Source organism: Sorex fumeus, unplaced genomic scaffold (assembly GCF_029834395.1).
Source record: "Sorex fumeus unplaced genomic scaffold, SorFum_2.1 ptg000061l, whole genome shotgun sequence".
NCBI lineage: Eukaryota > Metazoa > Chordata > Mammalia > Eulipotyphla > Soricidae > Sorex > Sorex fumeus.
Window position 1 is genome coordinate 5,698,517 of NW_026606118.1, and position 19,985 is coordinate 5,718,501.

The following is a 19,985-nucleotide window of genomic DNA, read 5'->3' on the forward strand; positions in this document are numbered from 1 at the left end:
TGCACACACGGGGGTGACCGCCCCCCAAAAGTAGTCCTGTTCTATAATAGCTGGACAGACCAACCAAGGGGCTGCTGTTCGCTCACTGCTTTTTCTTCTAATGAAGCTAATAAAGATAAATTTAACATCTGCTCTAGCCCAAGGGACTGCAGGTGAAGAGCTGATGAAACAAAGATCTCCCTTGCACCGGAAAGCAAGCACCAGAGGCCAGGCACTTGCCGTGGCCGTGGCCGACCCTGCTCAGAATCCCTGGCACTGCCAGGAGTGATGCCGTGCACAGAGCCAGGAGTAAGTCCTGAGCACCGCAGGGCGTGGCCCCAGCCCTGCCAAAAACAGAAATAAAGTTTCCCTAACCCTTTGTACTGTCAATAAAGCTTTTTTTTCCTTCCTATCTCTCATTCTCTGGGATTCTAAGAAATATTTCTCTTTGCATCTTATTAATATCACAATGTCACACTGCCTTCCCATTGCTCATCGATGTGCTCGAGCTGCCAAGTCATGTCTCCATTGTGAGACTTGTTACTGTGTTTGTCATATCAAATACGCCATGGGGAGCTTGCCAGGCTTTGCCAGGCGGGCGAGATACTCTTGGTAGCTTGCCAGGCTCTTCGAGAGGGGCGGAGGAATTGAACCCGGGTCGGCTGGGCTGGCAGTGCGCAAGGCAAATGCCCGACCACTGTGCTATGGCTCCAGCCCTTATGTGAAGGAAACTATAGGACCAATGCTTGAGGGATGTTGACTTGGACATGTCTTACCTACAAGGTTTAGTAACCCTTCAGTGCTGAAGTAAATTCTGAAGAAGCTCATTTCCCTATCAGTAAATCAGAGTACCAGTTGTACTCGTAACTCAGCAAAATTGTCTTGCAATGTTATGTGGGAATAAAAATAGTAAGAAATGAGTAACGAGTGGGAACCTTCATATACTAAGTTATGGAAATTTCCAGCTCTCGTAATGCATGCTGGAGTGGAGATGGAACACGGTGTTCTAAAGACAAGAAAGCAAGACTTGGGTTTGATCAAGTTTCCTCTGGTTATGAATTGGGTGCATGGTTATGGGTTGGGTTATGGGTTGGGCGCATGGTTATGAGCCCTGGCACCACTGGTCGTGACCCCGATCACCAAGCCGGAAGTAGCTCCTGACTATGGTCAGGTGTGGCCCAAAATAAACAAAAATTCCTCAGGACACCATGGGATTCCTCTTTCCTCTTGGAAGATGCCCCGCGTGGCACTGCTATCCCAGGCCAGGAAGCAAGGCCAGCAGTGGGACTGGCTCTGCCGCCAGTCAGCCCAGACCTGTCGGCTTTAACGGACGATTTTAGTCGGATCCTGCTGGTTCCCGCAGACTGTGCTGGGATCTGCTTTCCCCTTAACTTCCTTTTGTTTGGGGGCCACACCCAGCAGTGCTCAGGGCTTGCTCCTGGCTTTGCACTCAGGGATCAGCTCTGCTGGGCTCCGAGGGCTGCCGTGGGTGCTTGGGATTGAATCTGGGCCGGCCGCATGCAAGGTGGGTGCTCTACCTGCTGTACCGTATCTCCAGACACTCCTTGATTTCCCAGGTAAGTTTAAAGAGGGGCTCTTGAAAACAGAGCAGAAATAAAACAAATTTCTTCTTTCTCCTCTTTCTCTCGTCTCTTTCTGGGTGCTGGGGAATGGAAGGCTCATTGATACTTTGCAAATAATTGCTGAACGAAACACCTAGCCCTGGATCTTTTTTTTGGGGAGGGGGTTGGGGGGGTTTTGGGTGGAGCTGGACAAATGAAATTAAGGGTTGGAATCCAGGATCTCATACATGAAAAGCAAATGCCCCAAGCCTCTGAGCCATTTCTGAAGCTATAAAAAAACTATGCCACAAAGAGCACTTGTTCTAGTACCAAAACAAAGTTGGAAAAAGGCGAATAACAAAAGGGGGGGGCTGAAGATACAACACGAGGGGCACGTGTCTTTCACGCAGCTGACCCTGGTTTAATCCCAGACACCTCATATGGTCCTCTGAGCCCTGCCAGGAGCGATTCTTGAGTACTGAGCGAGGAGCAAGTCCTAGGCACCACTGGGTGTGGCCCCAAACCCAAGCAATTAAAAATTGAATTAAAATTAAAATGGCAAGGCAGCAAAACAGCAGGTGCTCTTTCTGTTTGGTTGTTTCTAGCCTCTTCCGGCTGAAAAACTCTCATCCGTGGGGAAATGCAGACTGCAGAGCACGCGTGTTCTCTGGAAGTTTCTCACTGGGGCTGGCAGCTAGGGCGACTGTGCTGGGGCTCGAGTGACTGTCTGCAGTGGCTAAATAGTGACTCTGCAATGGTTATCACTGAAACCAAACAATCGCACCTACAATACAAAACCCCACAAGTATTAACAGGAACAAGAAGATCATACCTAAATAAGGCAGCACTGAAATGCACATTCCACTTAATAGTACTATTGGTATTAAAAAAGTAGAAAAATATTTATATTCTTTTAATAGGGATACTAAAGTCCAACTACAGCCAACTGGTAAAGGTTTTTCTGGAAAAACAAAAACCAAAAAAACAAAAAAAAACACAACACACACAAGAAAATCTGTTCCAGGCCTTTTTCCCTGAACCACGATCCTCTGCCCCTTCCGAGCACGCCCCTCGGAGGCCCGCCTGGGCTCTCTCCCGCCGCACGCCTGCAGCCCGAGAATCACGTTCACTTCTGGGTCAGAGAAAAAGCGTTCTGGTCCATCAGTTCTCCGACTCGCTCCTGGAGGATGTTAACCAGCTCCGCTATTACGAAGACATGCGTGTCATCAATGTCCTGGATGATGAACTTCTTCCCCAGGGCATTGGACTCGTCCAAGTAGAGCAGAAACTGCTTCATGGCAGGGTCACTGTGGAGAGGAGAGAAGGAACTGGTTGTCACCAGATACCAGCCACCCAGCCTGCGGGCTGGAGCACGAAACTGTAGAGGACTGTTTAAAGCTTCTGGTTCTCTCACTGCTTCCTAATCAGATTAAAGTGTTACGCAAGCCTCCCCGCTTCTCACCCCTCCCCCTCCCTCCCTGCCCCCCCCCCCCCGCCCCCCCAGGCTTTACAGCACAGCTTCCATTTAGAACTGTCCTGTCCTGTTTTACCGGAGCGCCAATGATGAGCTTTAAAAAGACACAGATCCCAGGGGGGCTGTTCAAAGCTTGCAGCCAGGGCCTAGAACCAGGCCCAAAACTGCTTTAAAAAAGAATTCCCTCCTGACCTGTGACCATGACATTGCAGGAGGAAGCGGTCAGGGCTTCAGTCCCTAGTTCCAGTCCCTAGTTTTTCACTACCTTGCAAATGACAAGCTAATTCACAAAGTCACTGCTGTGGGGGAGCAAATCAAGGTCTGGATCTCAGCCTCTGCGTCACGGGTGCTCGTGTGGCTTGACTGTACTCAGCCTCCGAGCGAGAGGAGCAACGCGGGGCCTGGGGTCTGGCGTGTGGCGGGCACTCAGAGCGCCTTCCCCTTCCAATCCCGAACCTCGCGGGTCATTTAGAACCTCTCAAGGAAATCCTAAGAATCCCAAGAGCACAGAGCTCAAAGGAGAGACCCAAATTCAATTCCACTGAAGACTTGGCAGAGTCCCACCCAGGCCCGTGGCCGTGGGGGCGCAGCGGCACCCTCAGGTGCGGGAAGGACCTGCCCAGCCTTACGGCCGCGTGAAGCCACACACAGCCGTTGGGTAAATACAGGTGCTGCCCCGTGCCAGAGACTGTCCTGGCCTGGGACTGGCAATGCGGAGACCATCAGGAGGTGAGTGGGTGGGGAAGGGCCAGGATGCAGCGCTGCCCCCGAAAGGTGCACCCACACCTGGTCAGGTCACACGGCGCCTCAGGGCTTTAGGGACTGGCCTTGCCCAGTGACACGCTTCTGTCAGGTGCGGGTGAGGTACTGAGTTCCTGCTGCCCGCCGGGGAACTGCCCACCCCCCTCCCTGCTCACACCCTTGGCCATCTCGGCCAGAAGAACTCGGGAGCACTCAGATAAAACAGGACCCTGAAAAAGCACCAGACCCAAGGGCCAGGAGGACATGGCCACACCACTGGTCCTGCCCACCCCCTCAGGACAATTCGATTCCGTTTGTGCTAAACTATGCTTCCTGTTGGAAATTAGCTAGCACGTATGATTAAGTTCCTTTTTTTCTTTTGGTTTTTGGGTGACAGTACTCGGGGCTTACCCCTGGCTCTGTACTTAGGAATTAGTCCTGACAGTGCTCAGGGAACCACATGAGATGCTGGGGATTGAACCTGGGTCAGCCACATGCAAGGCAAACGCCCTCCCCGCTGTCCTGTCGTTCTGGCCCTCTAAAATGTGCCGTGGCTTCCACACTACAGTGCTGGAGATGTGGTTCAAGGCGCAGAGCATGTCCACATGAGCAAGGCCCAGTACTGCCACAAGTGTCCCACAACAGACTCTGAAAGATACTTCTCTATCAATTTCCACACCCTCTGAACAAGGTTTATGAATCTGCTGGTGAATGTACCCTGTGAATCATCTGATATATTTATTATACCTGTTCCTCGCTCACATGCAGTTTCCAAAGCCTCTCGGCATCTGAGCTTCGCAGAGCCAAGGCCATCTTGTTGCTGGGCTGCGACAAACACCTGTGCCCTGGCCAGGGGCTTACGGCACAGAAAACTCCTCAGAGGCCACGCAGGCTGACTCTGACGGCCCTGAGGAGCACCCCTGGCCAGCCACTCTGTCACTCCGCCTCGGTTCCCTCCAGCTCCCGAGGGCGAGGGAGCAGCACCCCTCTGGGTCACAGGCTGCTGGATTAGTGTCTCAGACACCTTGTCCTCATTAAATCCTCAGGAGAACAGCATGTGGCACCGTGGGAGGATCGGGCAGAGGCTCAGGATACAAACAGCTCTGTCCCTACTAATGGCTTCCGATTTCAGCTGCAAGCAGACACGGCATTACCCACAGCCTGCTTAATGCAGTACCCTACACTGAGATTCCTGCCGGGAGACAGGCTTGGGCCAGCCAGCAGTTCACTAGCTACGTGACTGACAGCTGGGCCCTGCCTCATTCCAATGGGTCCACAGTGCCTCTACCTCCGTTGGAGGGCCAAGTGACGACCCGGGCTTACCACGGTGCCTCGCATACTCTTTGCTTGTGTGCTGGGTAGCCTGGCGCCCCCCACACCACCCCCGGAGCTGTACCCAGCTATGTTAGGAGGCCAGGTCAGCGCCTATTACTGCGCGACCACTCGGGCGACAGCCCCCAGCCCATCCCTTCCTGCTACTAATGTCACCTGTGTTAGTGATTAACGCGACTTTTCACCTAACCTGTATTAACATCACTTAATTGTTCTATTTTATTTCCATACAATTAAATAGCACAGCAGTAGGGTGTTTGCCTTGCGAGTGGCCAAACCAGGTTCAATTCCTCCGCCCCTCTCGGAGAGCCCGGCAAGCCAGCGAGAGTATCTTGACCACACGGCAAAGCCTGGCAAGCTCCCCGTGACGCATTCGATATGCCAGAAACAGTAACAACAAGTCTCACAATGGAGACGCTACTGGGCCCGCTCGAGCAAATCAATGAACAACAGGAGGACAGTGCGACAGTGCAGTGCTACAATTAAAAAAATTTTAAAATATTTTTTAGTTTGGAGGGCTGCCCCCCGTGGTGCTGGGGCTGGAATCCAGAACTTGCGCAGAGAGAGTGGGCACCCCGCCAGGCGGGAGCTGCTTGGTGACAGCTCCGACCACGGACGGGCACCTCCCGGCCCAGCTGTCTGGGGGAAACTGCGCTGAGAGTTAGATCAAACTTCGCCACGACTCCCTCTGATCCTCTCAGGCTCCCCGTGGCCAGAGGCGCTCTGTCAGGGACAGGGACTGGGTCGAGGGCGCGGGCCAGCCTCATTCTGTCCCGGGCTCACCTACAGCTGACTACGCTCCTTCCACATGGAAGCGTGGTGGTTGCCGGGTGCCTGGGTCGGAGTACGTGGCCCACTAAGGAGTCGGGCCACACTCCGGACCCGCGCGGAGGACAAGCGGCGACCAGGCTTCGCTTGGGCTTCCTGCTGCTCAGCCACCACCCAGGTTTCGAAGGCAGACCTGGAAGGGTAAGGCCGGCCTTGGCCAAGCCGCCGTTTCTCCCGAGTCTTTGCTATTTTTGCTGCGAGCCGGCTGGCGTGGCCTCTCTGCCAATCTTCCCCGCTGACGCGCTGCCAAGGTGACTGTGCGTCACCCCGGAGACCTGCGCTTGGACAGACCAAGTGTGGCAGATGCTCGCGCCCCAGCACTCGCGGGGGCTGGCAGGGTTTGGGGAGGGCGCGGTGTGAGGCTGGCAGAGGAGCACGACAAAGCGGAAACGTTCACGGATCTTATTTGGACACGCAAGTACAAATTCACCAACAAAACCCTTCCATTTAGTTCCATGCCACCATTTTGGAAAACAGCACGGCGCTTTCCCGAGCAGCTGAGGACAGAGCTAGCATATGATCGATCCAGCCACCCCACCTGCATCTCCAGCAACACAACATGAAAAAACTATATCCGCCCCCGTGGTTACTGCAGCACTACTAACAACAGTTAGCATCGGGAAGCAAGCCACTGGGAATGGCTGGGTAAAGATATGGCACGGTTTTTCTACAACGGAATACTATACAACTATTAAAAATGGACAATGACAAGAGAATTAAGGTTACCTGAGGGTAAGAAGGTTCTCAGGTGGATGAGTGTTTTTTGCCTTTTGGGGTCACACTCAGTTACTCTCAGATGCTCAGGGGTTATATTCCTTTCTCTGCACTGAGAAGTAACTCCTGGTGGTGCTTTGGGGACCAGATGGGGCCCTGGGGGTGAACCTGGGTCAGCTGCATGCAAGGCAAGTGCCCGATCTGCTGCACTACCTGTCTGGCCTGTGGATGAGTGTTTGAAATAAAAGGGCGTAGATTTTGTCTAAAATGTCAGGGGCATACTGGAGAGACAGTATAGTGGATAGGGTGTTTACCTTGCGTGCGGCCGACCTGGGTTCAATCCCTGGCATCCCATACAGTCCCCTGAGTACCGCCAGAAATAATTCCTGAGAGCAGAGTCAGGAGTAACCACAGAGCATCGCTGGGCATGGTCCAAAAATAAACCAATAAAATTTTGATGTGTCATGATGGTGCTGGGGTCACATATGGCACGTGGGCAATGCCGGGGATCAAACTCAGTCTCCTGCCTGCCAGGCTGGTGCTCTGTCACTGAGCCACTTCCCCAAGCCACCTCACATTTGTAGTTTTTTAAAAAAAATTTAAAATTTTATTTTTATAAGGTTGTTCACATCGATTACATTATTTCAACACCAATCCCACCACCTTTACACCTCCCCACCACCGTTATTTCGAATTTTCCCACCACTATTCAAGTGTGCCTGCCACAGGCAGATGCTAGGTAATTTATTTTCTATTCACATTTGTACACAGTAACAAGTCTCACAATGGAGACGCTACTGGGCCCGCTCGAGAAAATCGATGAACAACAGGAGGACCGTGGTTCCGTGGTTCACATTTGTAGCTCTTATTTAACTTTTTTTCTTCTTTTTTTTTGGGAGGGGGGGTCACACCCAGCGATGCACAGAGGTTACTCCTGGTTCACGCACTCAGGAATCACTCCTGGCGGTACTCAGGGAACCAAATGGGATGCTGGGAATCAATCCCAGGTCGGCCGCATGCAAGGCAAATGCCCTCCCTGCTGTACTATTGCTCCAGCCCCTACTTTTTTTTTCTTATTAATATTTTTGACTTGTTCTGGGGCTGTACCTGGTGGTGCTCAGGCCTCTGTGCTCAGTGATCACTCCTGGAGGATGCTGGGGAACCTATGGGGTGCCAGAGATTGAACACTGGTTGACCATGTGCAAGGCAAGAGCCCTACCTGTTGTACTATCTCTCCGGCATGCCCCTGACAGTTTAGACACTGTACTATCACTTAGGCCCTGGCAAATTTTAAAAATTTATAAATACATAGGTAAAGGTAAAGGCCCTCCCGTTGATCATCGATTTGCTCGAGCGGGCCCAGTAACGTCTCCATTGGAGACTTTGTTGTTACTGTGTCTGGCATATCGAATACTCTCGGTAGCTTGCCGGGCTCTCCGAGAGGGGCAAAGGAATCGAACTCGGGTCGGCCATGTTGGCCGCTTGTAAGGCGAACGCCCTACCCCAAGAGATTGGTTTTAGAGTTTGCAATCTGATAAGATTTAGGAGGGAAGACTCTCAGATCTGAATACCTTGAATTTTTAAATTCACCATTAACCGAACTTGACTGGCAGCTTCCTTAGTTATTATAGACTCCACGTCAATGGGAAGATACAGATGGAGCTGGGGTTTACATGCAGCAGGTAGCTGTCTTCTGGGTCATACCAAAGGACTCCCTTTCTGGAGAGGCATGGCCCGGTGGTAAAGCAAGTGCCTGGGTTCAACCCTTGGGAGAGACTCCCCCTAAACAGGCTGAAGACATCTGAGGAGAATTCCGAGGCACAGTATCAGCCACGCCTGGTGGGGGGACTGGAATCAGAAGAAGCATGGATAGTTCGAGTTTCAGGAGATGGACTCGGTTGCCACGAAAATCAGACCCCCTCAGTTCTACAGCCAGCACACCCCAAGGCCGCCCACAGCACCCACATCCAACGCTGAGACCAACAGACCGTGCTGGAACCGCAGGGCCAAGGAGCCCGGCCGCTGGCATCACAGGCAGCCAGGGCGGAACCCACACCACGTGTCATTTAAAGCGAAGGAGGGGGCACCCGCTGCGATTTCTCAGGTCCGAGTCTTTCAGGAAGATTAGTATTTTTGTAGACACTTACCCTTTTGACACCTTTTGTAGGATAACTTAGGTTTGTCCTGTCTGCCTTGCCACAGGGAGCTTAGGTTTATTGGGTCACTACCATCACAGTGCTCCCATTCCTCTGTTTATTTGTAACCTCTTTCTTTGTGCTCTCCTTCCCTAACCAGTCAATCACCTTTATCTCCTAATCAGACTGTTAACTTGTAAATACTGCTTTTCTTTTGTTCTTAAGTCTTTTGCATAGTAAATTCAGAGCAAACTCCTTTTTGCAAAGACAGGGGAAGACAATGCTGTAATTTTGTAACTTGGGAGTTAATTGAGTCCAATAATATTTACTCCCGGGTACCTGTTTTCTCGACTTAAGCCTCAGTTGCCCTTAGTTCCTAGCACCTGTAAAGCAGGGCCCCAACAAGGGACTGGATGGACCCAGGACAAGCTTGGCATCGAAATGGGCCAGGCCAAAGTGCCATAATACTTAACTATAAATTAAGAGCATGGTCATGGACAAACACTGCCATGATCCAACAAGTAGATTAGGACCCTGCTAGGTTTAGGAAAGATCAGTCTGGCCTGAGCACTGTAGTCTGAGATATATAGCAAGGTGCCCCCAGGAGAGCCATCCTGTAAGCTTAATGTATCTCTTACTGTGTCCATTCAAAACAACTAATATTAAGAAGCAGAATTAACATGTTAATTAAGATATTAAGTTATTGGACTAAGGAAAGGAGAAAAAACCCCTTAAGTGGCATTCCCCATTTCAGACGACCCCCTGGCTGATCCCCATGTGTTGACTGAGCTACCAGCTGGGGTGTGGTGGCGACCTGCAATTTTGGGGAGTTGGAGAGAGGAGAGACCAAGGTGGCACGTGGGAGCTCCGAGAGATGAGCGAGGGGGACAGAAGGACACGAGAATGAGGGGCTCAGTGAGACTGGAGCAAGCGCGTGGGGTGAATGGAATAAATGGCAAGTGATCACCAACCAGCCAGGCTCTCGTTTCCTCCTTTGTCCGCCCATGGCATCGGCCATCCCGGATGGGGAAGTGGCATGAGGCCACTGAATGCAGGAGGAGAGAGCGAGCCAAGGGGTTCCTAGCCGCTTGGTGATTACACATCTTTCATAGGGGAAATGAAATTGCTCTGCGAGAATCACAGCCATCTACTGCTGGTACCAACAGTGCACTTCCAGGGGACAAGCGCAGGCTTCGGCAGATGAAGGGCTTCTCAAACTGGACACAGGGACAGTGCTCAGAGGGCGAGAGCACAGGCTCTGTGTATGGACTGGGAAGGACTTCCAGGGACTGAGCACGGCCTCTGCCAAGCCCCCAAATAATCCATTAAACAGGATCCACTCAGGTAGATACTCCCCACATTCATCCATGCATCAGTGAATTTCACGATCCCACATTTTCTCTAATGGCTGCACAGCATCACAATGTATAGATTCCCCTCGACTTCTTTATCCGCTAGTCTGTTCTTGGGCACTGTGTTATTTCCAGATTCCGGCTGTCGTCAACAGTGCTGCAGTGAACACAGGAGTGCAGAAGGCTTTTCTGCACTGTGGTTTTTTTGGCCATTGGGGTATATTCCCAGGAGAGCACTATTGCTGAGTCACATGAAAACTCAATTCCTAGATTTTGGAAGAATTATTTTCCTGAAAGTCTGAACCAATCGACATGCCCACTCAATGGGTTTATTCTTTTTGTTTGTTTTTTGAGTCACACCCCGCAAAGCACAGGGATTACTCCTGGCTCTGCACTCAGGAATTATCCCTGGCGGTGCTCAGGGGACCATATGGGATGCTGGGAATCGAACCTGGGTTGGCCACATGCAAGGCAAACACCCTACCCACTGTGCTACTGCTCCAGCCCCCCTACGGGTTTATTCTTCTCAGCATATATTCCTCTATTCTCACACACTGAAACAGAAACAGCCAGGACTGGGGCCAAAGGTACTGCAGTGTCTGCCTTGCGTGCACCCAACCTGGGTTCAATCCCCAGCATCCCACATGGCCCCAAGTACTGCTAGAAGTGAGCCCTGAGTACAGAGCCAGGGGTAAGCTTAGAGCACTGCTGTGTTTCTTTGTCCGCCCCGCCCCCCATCAAAGAGAAAAAAAAAATACAGCAGAGACCAGAGGCCCAGATCAGAGACTCTTACCATGTCCTCCTGCAGATATTGGTCCAGTTCTCCAGGGCTCACTGTCAACCAAACTTCTCAGAATAGCCCCCGCTTCCCCTCGGAGCCCTCAATATATTCCGCCTCTTCACTCAAACAGCTCTTTAAGATACAGCGAGGCCCACCCGCGAGTCTCCATCCTGCTCCACCTCACTCACTCAGTCCAACCACAAGTCACCACTAAGGGCCGGAAATGCGGTCAGTGGGTGAGGGAAAATGTGTGTTAGATTCAGAATCTTCGTTTCTTGCTTGTTTTCCAGTGCCAGACAGCAAACCCAGGCTGTCACATGTCACACATGCAAGCGAGTGCTTGTTGACCGAGCTCCAGCCCGGGACGGTCTCCATGGGCTGTTACAGCCTGTGAGACTTCTGGATGTAAAGAGACTTGGTACAATTTTTTAGACTGCACTAACAAAGTTTAGGAGTCTTACAACTCAGGATTTTGCAGCACTGCAGCACTGTCCTCCCGCTGTTCATCGCTTTGCTCAAGCAGGCCCAGGTACATCTCCATTTTGAGACTTGTTGTTACTGTGCTTGGCATATCGAATACGTCACGGGGAGCTTGCCAGGCTTTGCCGCGCGGGCGAGATACTCTTGGTAGCTTCCCGGCTCTCCAAGAGGGGTGGAGGAATTGAAACTGGCTTGGCCGGGCTGGCTGCGCGCAAGGCAAACGCCCTACCGCTGTGCTATCGCTCCAGCCCAAGTGCTGAAATATTCTATGTATGTGTGTTGGCATAATAAAATGTATTCATTTTGTATGCTTCATTTTTAACGTGGATTCTAGAAAACCTAAGTTTCTGGAACTGAAGTGATAGTACAGAGGGTAGGGTGCTTGTTTTGCACATGGCCAACCCAGGTTTCATATTTGGCACCCCATATAGTCCTGTGCCTTTGAGGAGTGACCCCTGAGTGAAGAGCCAGGGATAAATCCTGAACACCATGTAGAGTGGCCCCTTCCCCCCCAAATTTTTAAGTCTGCCTGAGCCTTCATCATGACAAACTGTGGGTTTTGTTTTGTTTTGTTTGCGGGGGGAAGGGAGAAGGTGGGTCCACACCCAGCTGTGCTCAGGGCTTACTCTTGGCTCTGTGCTTAGGAATCACTCCTGGCAGCGTTCAGTGGATCATATGTGGTATTGGGGTTGAACCTTGGTTGGTGTGTGCAAGGCAATTTGCTATACTATCCTTCTGGCTCCATAAAATTTTGTTCAATCTCTCCAATGTTTTGAGAATCTAAGTACTATTCCACTAAAGAGGAGGTCTAATCTGAAACACACACACACACACACACACACACACACGAGTTCCTGATCAACATTTGCTGGAAATAAGCCAATCACATCCATTCAACAAGGACATTGAAATAATGCGGAGAAAAAAGCTTTGCAACACAATCTGTTCCGTTTAAAAGAAAATGGAAGTTGAGAAAGCAGAAAGACTTGATTCAAAATTTAAAACATTAAAAAAAAGGGGGGGCTCAGAGAGGTACACACAAGAATCATGATTCAGTAAGATTGAAAACTCATTAAGTGAAAACTACTAACCATTCTATAAGCACTCCTTTCAAGACGTTGACCATCTTTCCCGGTCAGAAGGTGCAGATGACCTCAAAAGCACTAGGGAGAGGGATAAGGTGACATGAAATTCAGTAATATAAAATTCAAGTGTCAACTTTCATGTACTTGGGTGACATACCTCTGAAATGAGGCAAAATACTGAATATAGAGATTAATTAAATTGAAGGTATTAGGGCTAACCTTAAGGAAAAACACCGCCAGCCTAATCTTTTAACAGAATTTTTAAGGGCCTGACCACTGGTGATGTCTAAATCCTGCTAGAAAATCAGTTCTACCTGCCATCCACTGCAAAAAATAAAGGAGTGGCCGATATAAGCTCACCGGGAATTCAGGTTCCTAATGTGCTCCCTAGACTTCTTTGCCCCCAGGAGTAGGTGAATAGGTAAGACCCTGGAAGGACAAATTAGTTGCTCTGAAATGATTCCAGGCAATGAATTCAATCCTCTCCTTTTCCTCGTTGTAGGGACACACCAGGGACACACCTGGTAGGGCTCAGGGGAACATATGACATGCCAGGGACCGAACCAGGTTCTACCACCTGCAAGGCAAGTGTCTTCCCCTGGGTATACTCTCTCCGTGAGGTGGATCAACAGGCTCAACACTGAAAACATGAGTTCTAAGCTTTAACCACCAAACTTTGTAACGTTTGTCAAGTGGAGGGGATGGTGCGGGGTGGGATGGGCCACGGGAACATTGGCGGGGGAAAGCTGATACTGGCGGTATAATCAGTGTAGGAATGTTACATGCCTTGGGACCGAAGACAGAGCACAGCGCCTAACCGGCAGGTGCACTTGCCTTGCATGCAGCCGACCAGGGTTCCATCCCCAGCATCCCATCGGGTCCCCGGGGTCCTCCAGGGGTGATTCCTCAGTGCAGAGCCCGGAGGAAGACCCGAGGATCACCGGGTGTGGCCCAAAAACAAAATCCCCCAAACCCCAAAATATTATTATATGCCTAAAAACTCAACTATCAGTGGCTCTGCCTGATAATTCTTTAATGAAAAACATTTTTAAAAAAAAAGTACGAGAAGAATCAAAGAGATTAAGACCCCGGGAGTCCCACCCCCAGCTCCCACCCAAAAGGAAGATACGAGCTGGGTGGATGGATCGGCGGTTTCACCCTCAAATAAACTGGCTCCCGAAGGACCGGAGCTTTAAGCAAAGAAGCCCGCCTGGCTTCGGCCAATCTGAGGTTTTCCCTTCACACCTGGACGCGGGCCCGCACACGAACCCCGCAAGGAAACGGGGGTCGATCCCTGCAAAACTGGCCTCCTTAGGCAGGCCCTGCGGGGTGCGGGACGCCGCCGCGCAGCCCGGCCGCGGGGCACAGGCCTCGGGGCCTTTCCTTCCCCTCCCCTTCCTCCTCCGGACCCCCTCCGTTTCCCACGCACCCCACTCGGCCTCCAGCCCCGAAAGAGGTCGCCACGCACCTCCGCCCACAGCACCCCGCAGCGTCCCGGCGTCGCAGACAGAGCGCGTCGCGCGGCTGACGTCACCGCGTCGGCGGCGCTCCGGGGGCGGGGCTGGACTCGGGGGCGTGGCTAGGGCGAGCAGGGGCGGGGCCGGAATCGGGGGCATGGCTCTGGCGGGCCGGGGCGGGGCCGGATTTGGGGGCGGGGCTCTGGCGGGCGGGTGGGCGGGGCGGGACCCGGGGGCGGGGCTAGGGCGGGCAGGGGCGGGGCCGGAATAGGGGGCATGGCTCTGGCGGGCCGGGGCGGGGCCGGATCGGGGGGCGGGGCTCGGGCGGGCGGGTGGGCGGGGCGGGACCCGGGGGCGGGGCTCGGGCGGGCGTGGGCGGGGCTCTCCGGGGCCGGTGGGCGGGCCCTGGCGGGAGGAGCGGGTCACGTGCTGCCCAGCGTCGGGCGGAGGGAGTGGGCAGCGCGCCGCGCCGCAGCCTGGGCTCCGGGGGGCACCGGGCCCGCCACGAGCACGGCGGGTGGGGCCCCTGAGCCGGCAGGTAGGACGCGGAGACCCGTGTCGTGTGGGCGGGGAGGGCGGAGTCGGGGCGCGGCTCTGGGGCGCCCCCGCGAGGACGCGCGGAGCCGGAGTGACCCGCTGACCCATCGCCGGGCGCCAGGGCCTGGCCGTGACCCCGGCGGCGCGCTGGCCCTCCGGCCTGGCCGCGACAGTGGGCCCCGGCGCACCTGCGGCTACCCCCTGCCGGCGCGGTGGCCTCGGGGTGCAGACGGGCCGGGGGACCCGATGGCTCGTTCCTCCGGGGCCTCCCGGCTTCGTGCTCGCACATTGCACAGGTGCATGGCCCGAGGGCTCTGGTCACCCCCGCTGACGGTCACTTGAAAGTGCAGCACCGCAGAGGGCTCGGAAATGGGGACTCTCCGCCCCCGATTCTGCTTTCCAGCCGGGCGGAGCGCCCCCCACCCCGTGCTCCGTTTTCGCCCGTGGAGGCGGGAGATTCGTGCTCTCCCTCCCTCGGTTCCAGTGGTTGCTCCCGGGATGCTCCGTGTGGTCGCGTGAACGGACAGATGGGCGCCTCCCAGTATTGCCCGTTTTCTCTCCGGAGAACCCTCCTCCCCGCAGTGGGCGTGCTTCTTCATACCCCCACCGCCAGTGTAACCCTTCCCACGCCGGCCCTTTCCTGGGGCTTAGCCACCAGCACGCTTCTGCCGCGGGGGCGGGCCTGAGCCTGCAGATTAATGCCAGGGCACTCAGGGCGCCTTCTCTCAACCCAGCGTTCTTGTAGGAGCCCCAGGGGCGCGGCCCCCTGGGCCCTCCGCAGCCCTGCTGTGGCTCAGGGCTACATCTGGGTGCTTGCAGGGAGCCCCCAGCGGTGCCAGGGGTCAAACTGAAGGCCTTAGGCGTGCAAAACATGTGTCCAGTCCTTGGGGCTATCACCCATGCACTGAACTAGTTCTCTAATTTTGGGGGGCAGGAGGCAAGAGGGGTGGTGCTGGGGTTTGGGCCGCACCTGGCCCTGCTCAGGGTTCGTTTCTGGTAGTGCTCACTGCATTCTGGGATCAAACCTGGGTCAGCTACAAAGGGCCTTAACCAGTAAAGTCTCTCCAGGTCTCATTTTATCTCCTTTTTAATCTTTTTTTTTTTTGTGGGGGGTGGGTGGGAAGGGGGGCTACACCCTGCAGTGCTCAGGGCTTACTCCTGGCTCTTCTTTCAGGGACCACTCCTGCAGATGCTGGGGGGGACCATGTGTGGTGCTCGGTATCTGGCTGTACAACCCCCCCACCCCCCACCTAGTCCTATCTCCATTTCAAAACGCACCTTTCCAGTGTGCCTTGGAATGCAGATTTAAAACCTCTGTTGGTGTACTCTGCAGCATAAGTGCCGTTCCTGTTTGCCGGGCTCTCCTCTGACTTTGGGGATACTGGTCAAGCAGCTGACCGCAGGGGTGGAGGGGAGAGAAAGCAGGAGTCCGCAAGCGGGTCTCAGCTAGTGAGGAGCAGGAACCGGGAGGGTTTCTTTGGTGGGAGGATCGGAAAGGCCTTTAGAGCTCCCCCAGAGTGCTAACTTGGGACTGGAACCACAGCACGGCAGGTAGGATGCTTGCTTTGCATGTGGCGAACCCAGGTTCAATCCCCAGCACCCCCATGTGGCCCCTGAGACTGCCAGGCGTAATTCCTGAGTGCAGAGCCAATAGTAAGCACTGAGCACTGCTGGGTGTGTCTCCAAAGTCCGCCCCCCACCCCCAAAGTGGGGGCTGACTTAGGCGGACCCCTGGGAGGAACTGACCTGATCAAATTGTATCTACCCGGAAGCATCACTTGACAGCCAAGTGTGAGGCTGACTGGGAATGACTGGGAATGGCAGGAAAGCACATTCTAAACCTAGACCGTTTGAAACAGCGTGGTGTTGGTTTGGGGGCCAAGTGGCAGAGCACATGCTTGCCAAGAGAGGCATGTGGCATTCGGTTCCATATCTCTCAGACTCCTAACCAGTCTCCAGGCACTGCCAGGCCAGCACTGCTGGGGTGCTCCCCACAAGAAAAATGGAAAGCAATATGACACTGGTGGCAGATAAGACTGACCAGTAGAGCAGAATGAAGATCTAGAAACAAGAGAAGTGAAGAAAGTGTGTGGTATGTGTGAATGGACGATGGGTCTATACACACTAAAAACCCCTAAAGGTGAAAGATATTTGTGGGGTTCACGGTTCACGGTCCTCCCGTTGTTCATCGATTTGCTCGAGCAGGCCCAGCAATGAGACAACATCTCCATCATGAGACTTGTTGTTACTGTGTCTGGCATATCGAATATGTCGCGGGGAGCTTGCCAGGTTCTGCCGTGCGGGCGAGATGCTCTCGGTAGCTTGCCGGGCTCTCTGAGAGGGGCGGAGGAATCGAACTCGGGTCGGCCATGTCGGCTGCATGCAAGGCAAATGCCCTACCGCGTCATGGGGAAGGAAAGGATTATTCAGCAAATGGTGGGGAAAAAATGGCGTTCAAATCAGGACAGTTTCTTCATAAATAACTTTAGTATTAACAAAAAAAGATACCTAGGAAGGGGTGAGATCAATTCTATCAGTGTCATTTTGGGACTTAAGAAACAGTTGTAGTGAAACGTGAAAAACCACCACAATGGAGAGAAACTATATTCATGGATGAGAAGTCTCCATAGCATAAAGATTGACTTGCAATTTCAATTTCGTCTCTCTTGCTATCTGAAAATATTCCTATTTAATGGATTTTTTTAGTTTTTTTTTTTTTAGATGTGGACATGCTCAAAAGTTTTCATTTCAACTAGAATTAAGGATGAAGCCATAGTAGAGTGGGTAGGACATTTACATTGCATGCTGCTGGCCTGGATTTGATCCCCAGCATCCTGTAAGTTCCTCTGAGCGCAAAGCCAGAAGTCAGCTCTGAGCACTGCTGGGTGTGGCCCCAAAACAAAACCAAAGATACACATTTGATTTGGGGGCCTGAGAGATAGCACAAGGGCCAGGGCACTTGCCTTGCACACAGCCAACCCAAGTTTGATCCTGGGCATCCCATATGCTCCCCCAAGCAATGCCTCCTGGAGCGATTCCTGAGTGCAGAGCCAAGAGTAACTCCTGAGCATCACAGGCCAAAACACCAGGGGGAAAAATTAGAGTTGATAGGTTCCAGAAGGATAGCAGGAGGGTTAAGGCATAGCATGTCTTGCATGCAGCTGACCCTGGTTTCATCCCTGGCACCACGTGGTCCCCTAAGCATTGCAGGCACAGCTCTCGAGACCTTTGTTAGCACTGAGTGGCCCTGATGGCCCCTGAGCCCCACCAAGGAGCCCCTGGCACCTTGAGGTCGAGCTACACTGCATCCCCGGTTGGCTGCGAGTGTCCTCTCCGGTCCTTGAGCACCATTGGGGAGCACCCACTCCCACCCCAAACAGTGGCACTAGCATTCCCAGACCAAAGACAATAACCAACTAAGTCATGCTCTATAGGCATGTTCTACCAAGGGGAGTAGGGGAAACCTCTGGTTTTCCATGGGTCCTGACATATTTACCTTAAAATATGTATGGAAAGACAAGCTAAACCAGAACTAAAAATAAGTCAAGAATAGTTGTCATGATTTTGAAGAAAATTAAAGTCCCTCCTTTCCGAATCAAACATAGCCTAGAATTATAATAAAGCTATTGTCAGGCCGGAGCAATAGCACAGTGGGTAGAGCGTTTGCCTTGCACACGGCCAACCCAGGTTTGATCCCTGGCATCGCATATGGTCCCCCAAGCACCACCAGGAGTAATTCCTAAGTTCAGAGCCAGGAGTGACCCCTGAGCATTGCTGGGTGTGACCCAAAAAAGGCAAAATAAATAAATAAAGCTATCGTCTTACTTGCTGGCATTGAGCCATGATAGAATAGAGTGTGGAACAGAATAACCTAGAAGTACCCCCATATACAAAGCAGGGCAGGGGGGCTTAGTATATCACTAAGGGATATTCCTGTGCAGGAGAAAGCACCAAATTACCAATACATGATGTTAAGATGGGTGGTATCCATTTGGAAAAAAGACAGACATTCTCACTGTACATTGTAACAGTCATTTCCAGATTAATTCAGATGCTGAACATCTCTGAACTATTTAGAAATGCATATAGGCGGGTCTCTCTCAGGAGGGCTTGTGTTTGTTTTAATACAGATGCATAAGTTCACATGGAAGTGTACATGTATTCCTGTTATTCACTGTCCTCACAACAGTCTTGACAGAACTGCTTTTGGGTCACCCACAGCTGTGCTCTGGCTCTTCCAAGCTCTGTGCTTAGGGGGCTAGGGGTTGGAGGAAGGTGTGTGTTATTTAAAAAAAGAAAACAAAAATCTCTGGAAGGATTTCTCCGTGTGAAAGGCAGCATGAAGGAAGCTGGTGTTTTCCAAGTGAGTGTGGGCAGTGACTTGTGCTAGATGCTGACAGGGACCAGGAGGTGGAGAAACAGGATTGTTTGGTAGGTCTGGCAAGCAGGAAACAGTGGTGGTGTTACATGCTGTGTGTGTGGGTGGGGCAGGGAAACCCCATCACAGCAACCTTTGAGACTTCTCTTGAGCTAGGAAGTAGATGGTTTACTCTCAAGAAGCAGAGACTTTTATTGTATATTTGGAGGCAGTGGAGACGATGAGTGGAGAAGGAATTGGAGGAGAAACAGCTCTGTCTGGGACAGTAAAGTTTGAAACGCCTATGGGAATCCCAATGGAAGTGCTGTAGTAGCAGTTGGATAGATGAATCTGGGGAGATTTTGGCCAAGGTCCAACTTCAGAATCATTAGCCTATGGAGGTGTGTTAAGATTAAATTCAGTAATCTGGTGGATGAGGCTGGAGAGATTGTACAACGGGTAGGGTGCTTGCCTTGCACACAGCTGACCTGGATTTGAGTCCCAGCCTCCCATATGGTTCGAGCACCACCAGAAAGGATTTCTGAGTGCAAGACTAGGAGTAAGCTCTGAGCACTGCTGGGGGTGGCTCCAAAACCAACCCAAAACAAGAACACTGCAGTTCTGAAGGAAGAGATGGTAGAATGAATACACCAAAATCTCAGCGGGATTTGCAGTAACCAGCTCATACTCAGACACAAAACAGAGCAATATAAGAATATCTAGAATAAAGATCTCAAAATTGCCAGATGGACCATCGTGAGCCCGCAAAATTTGTTGAGTACTTAACGGGGAATAAGGAACTATTCTGTGTGTTGTATGTGCTAATCCGTTTAATAGAACCACCTTTTAGAGCGGCTCTGTTGTTTTTTTTATAGACAAGGAAAGTGAGACAAGAGTTTAACTAGCTCATAATAATAGGTTGCGTGGCATTTAAAAACGTCCCCGGGGTATAGTGTCAGCCGGGTAAAGTAGGACAGTTGACAGACATCTGTCCTGAGTTTCTCAAATTCGTCTTCCCTAGAAGGATTGAGAGCAGGCTGCACCATGTGGGAGGGCGGGGAGCGCCAGGATTGGTCAGGATTGAAAGGAGGCAGGGCGGGTAGCAACATGTGGGAGGCGGGGAGTGCTGGGATTGGTCGGGCGTGAAGGAGGCGGGACGGGCTGCACCCTG

The 19,985-nt window shown here is 52.4% G+C and overlaps 2 protein-coding genes across 2 annotated transcripts in view; one reads left to right on the forward strand and one right to left on the reverse strand.

The window, feature by feature from the left end:
• Window positions 1-2,555: 2,555 nt before the first annotated feature.
• GTF2H5 (general transcription factor IIH subunit 5) lies at window positions 2,556-13,987 on the reverse strand. The gene is made up of 3 exons (XM_056126282.1): window positions 13,932-13,987; window positions 12,470-12,541; window positions 2,556-2,848 (listed from the first exon to the last, which is right to left on the reverse strand). Exons 2-3 carry the CDS (start codon window positions 12,502-12,504, stop codon window positions 2,668-2,670), a joined length of 216 nt encoding a protein of 71 aa, XP_055982257.1. The 5' UTR covers window positions 12,505-12,541; window positions 13,932-13,987; the 3' UTR covers window positions 2,556-2,667.
• A 354-nt stretch (window positions 13,988-14,341) lies between these two features.
• The window catches only part of SERAC1 (serine active site containing 1), a 34,943-nt gene continuing 29,299 nt past the window's right edge, over window positions 14,342-19,985 (forward strand). Inside the window, exon 1 of the mRNA XM_056126059.1 lies at window positions 14,342-14,458. The gene's annotated coding sequence lies outside the window, so the exon portion shown is untranslated. The remainder of the gene's footprint in view (window positions 14,459-19,985) is intronic.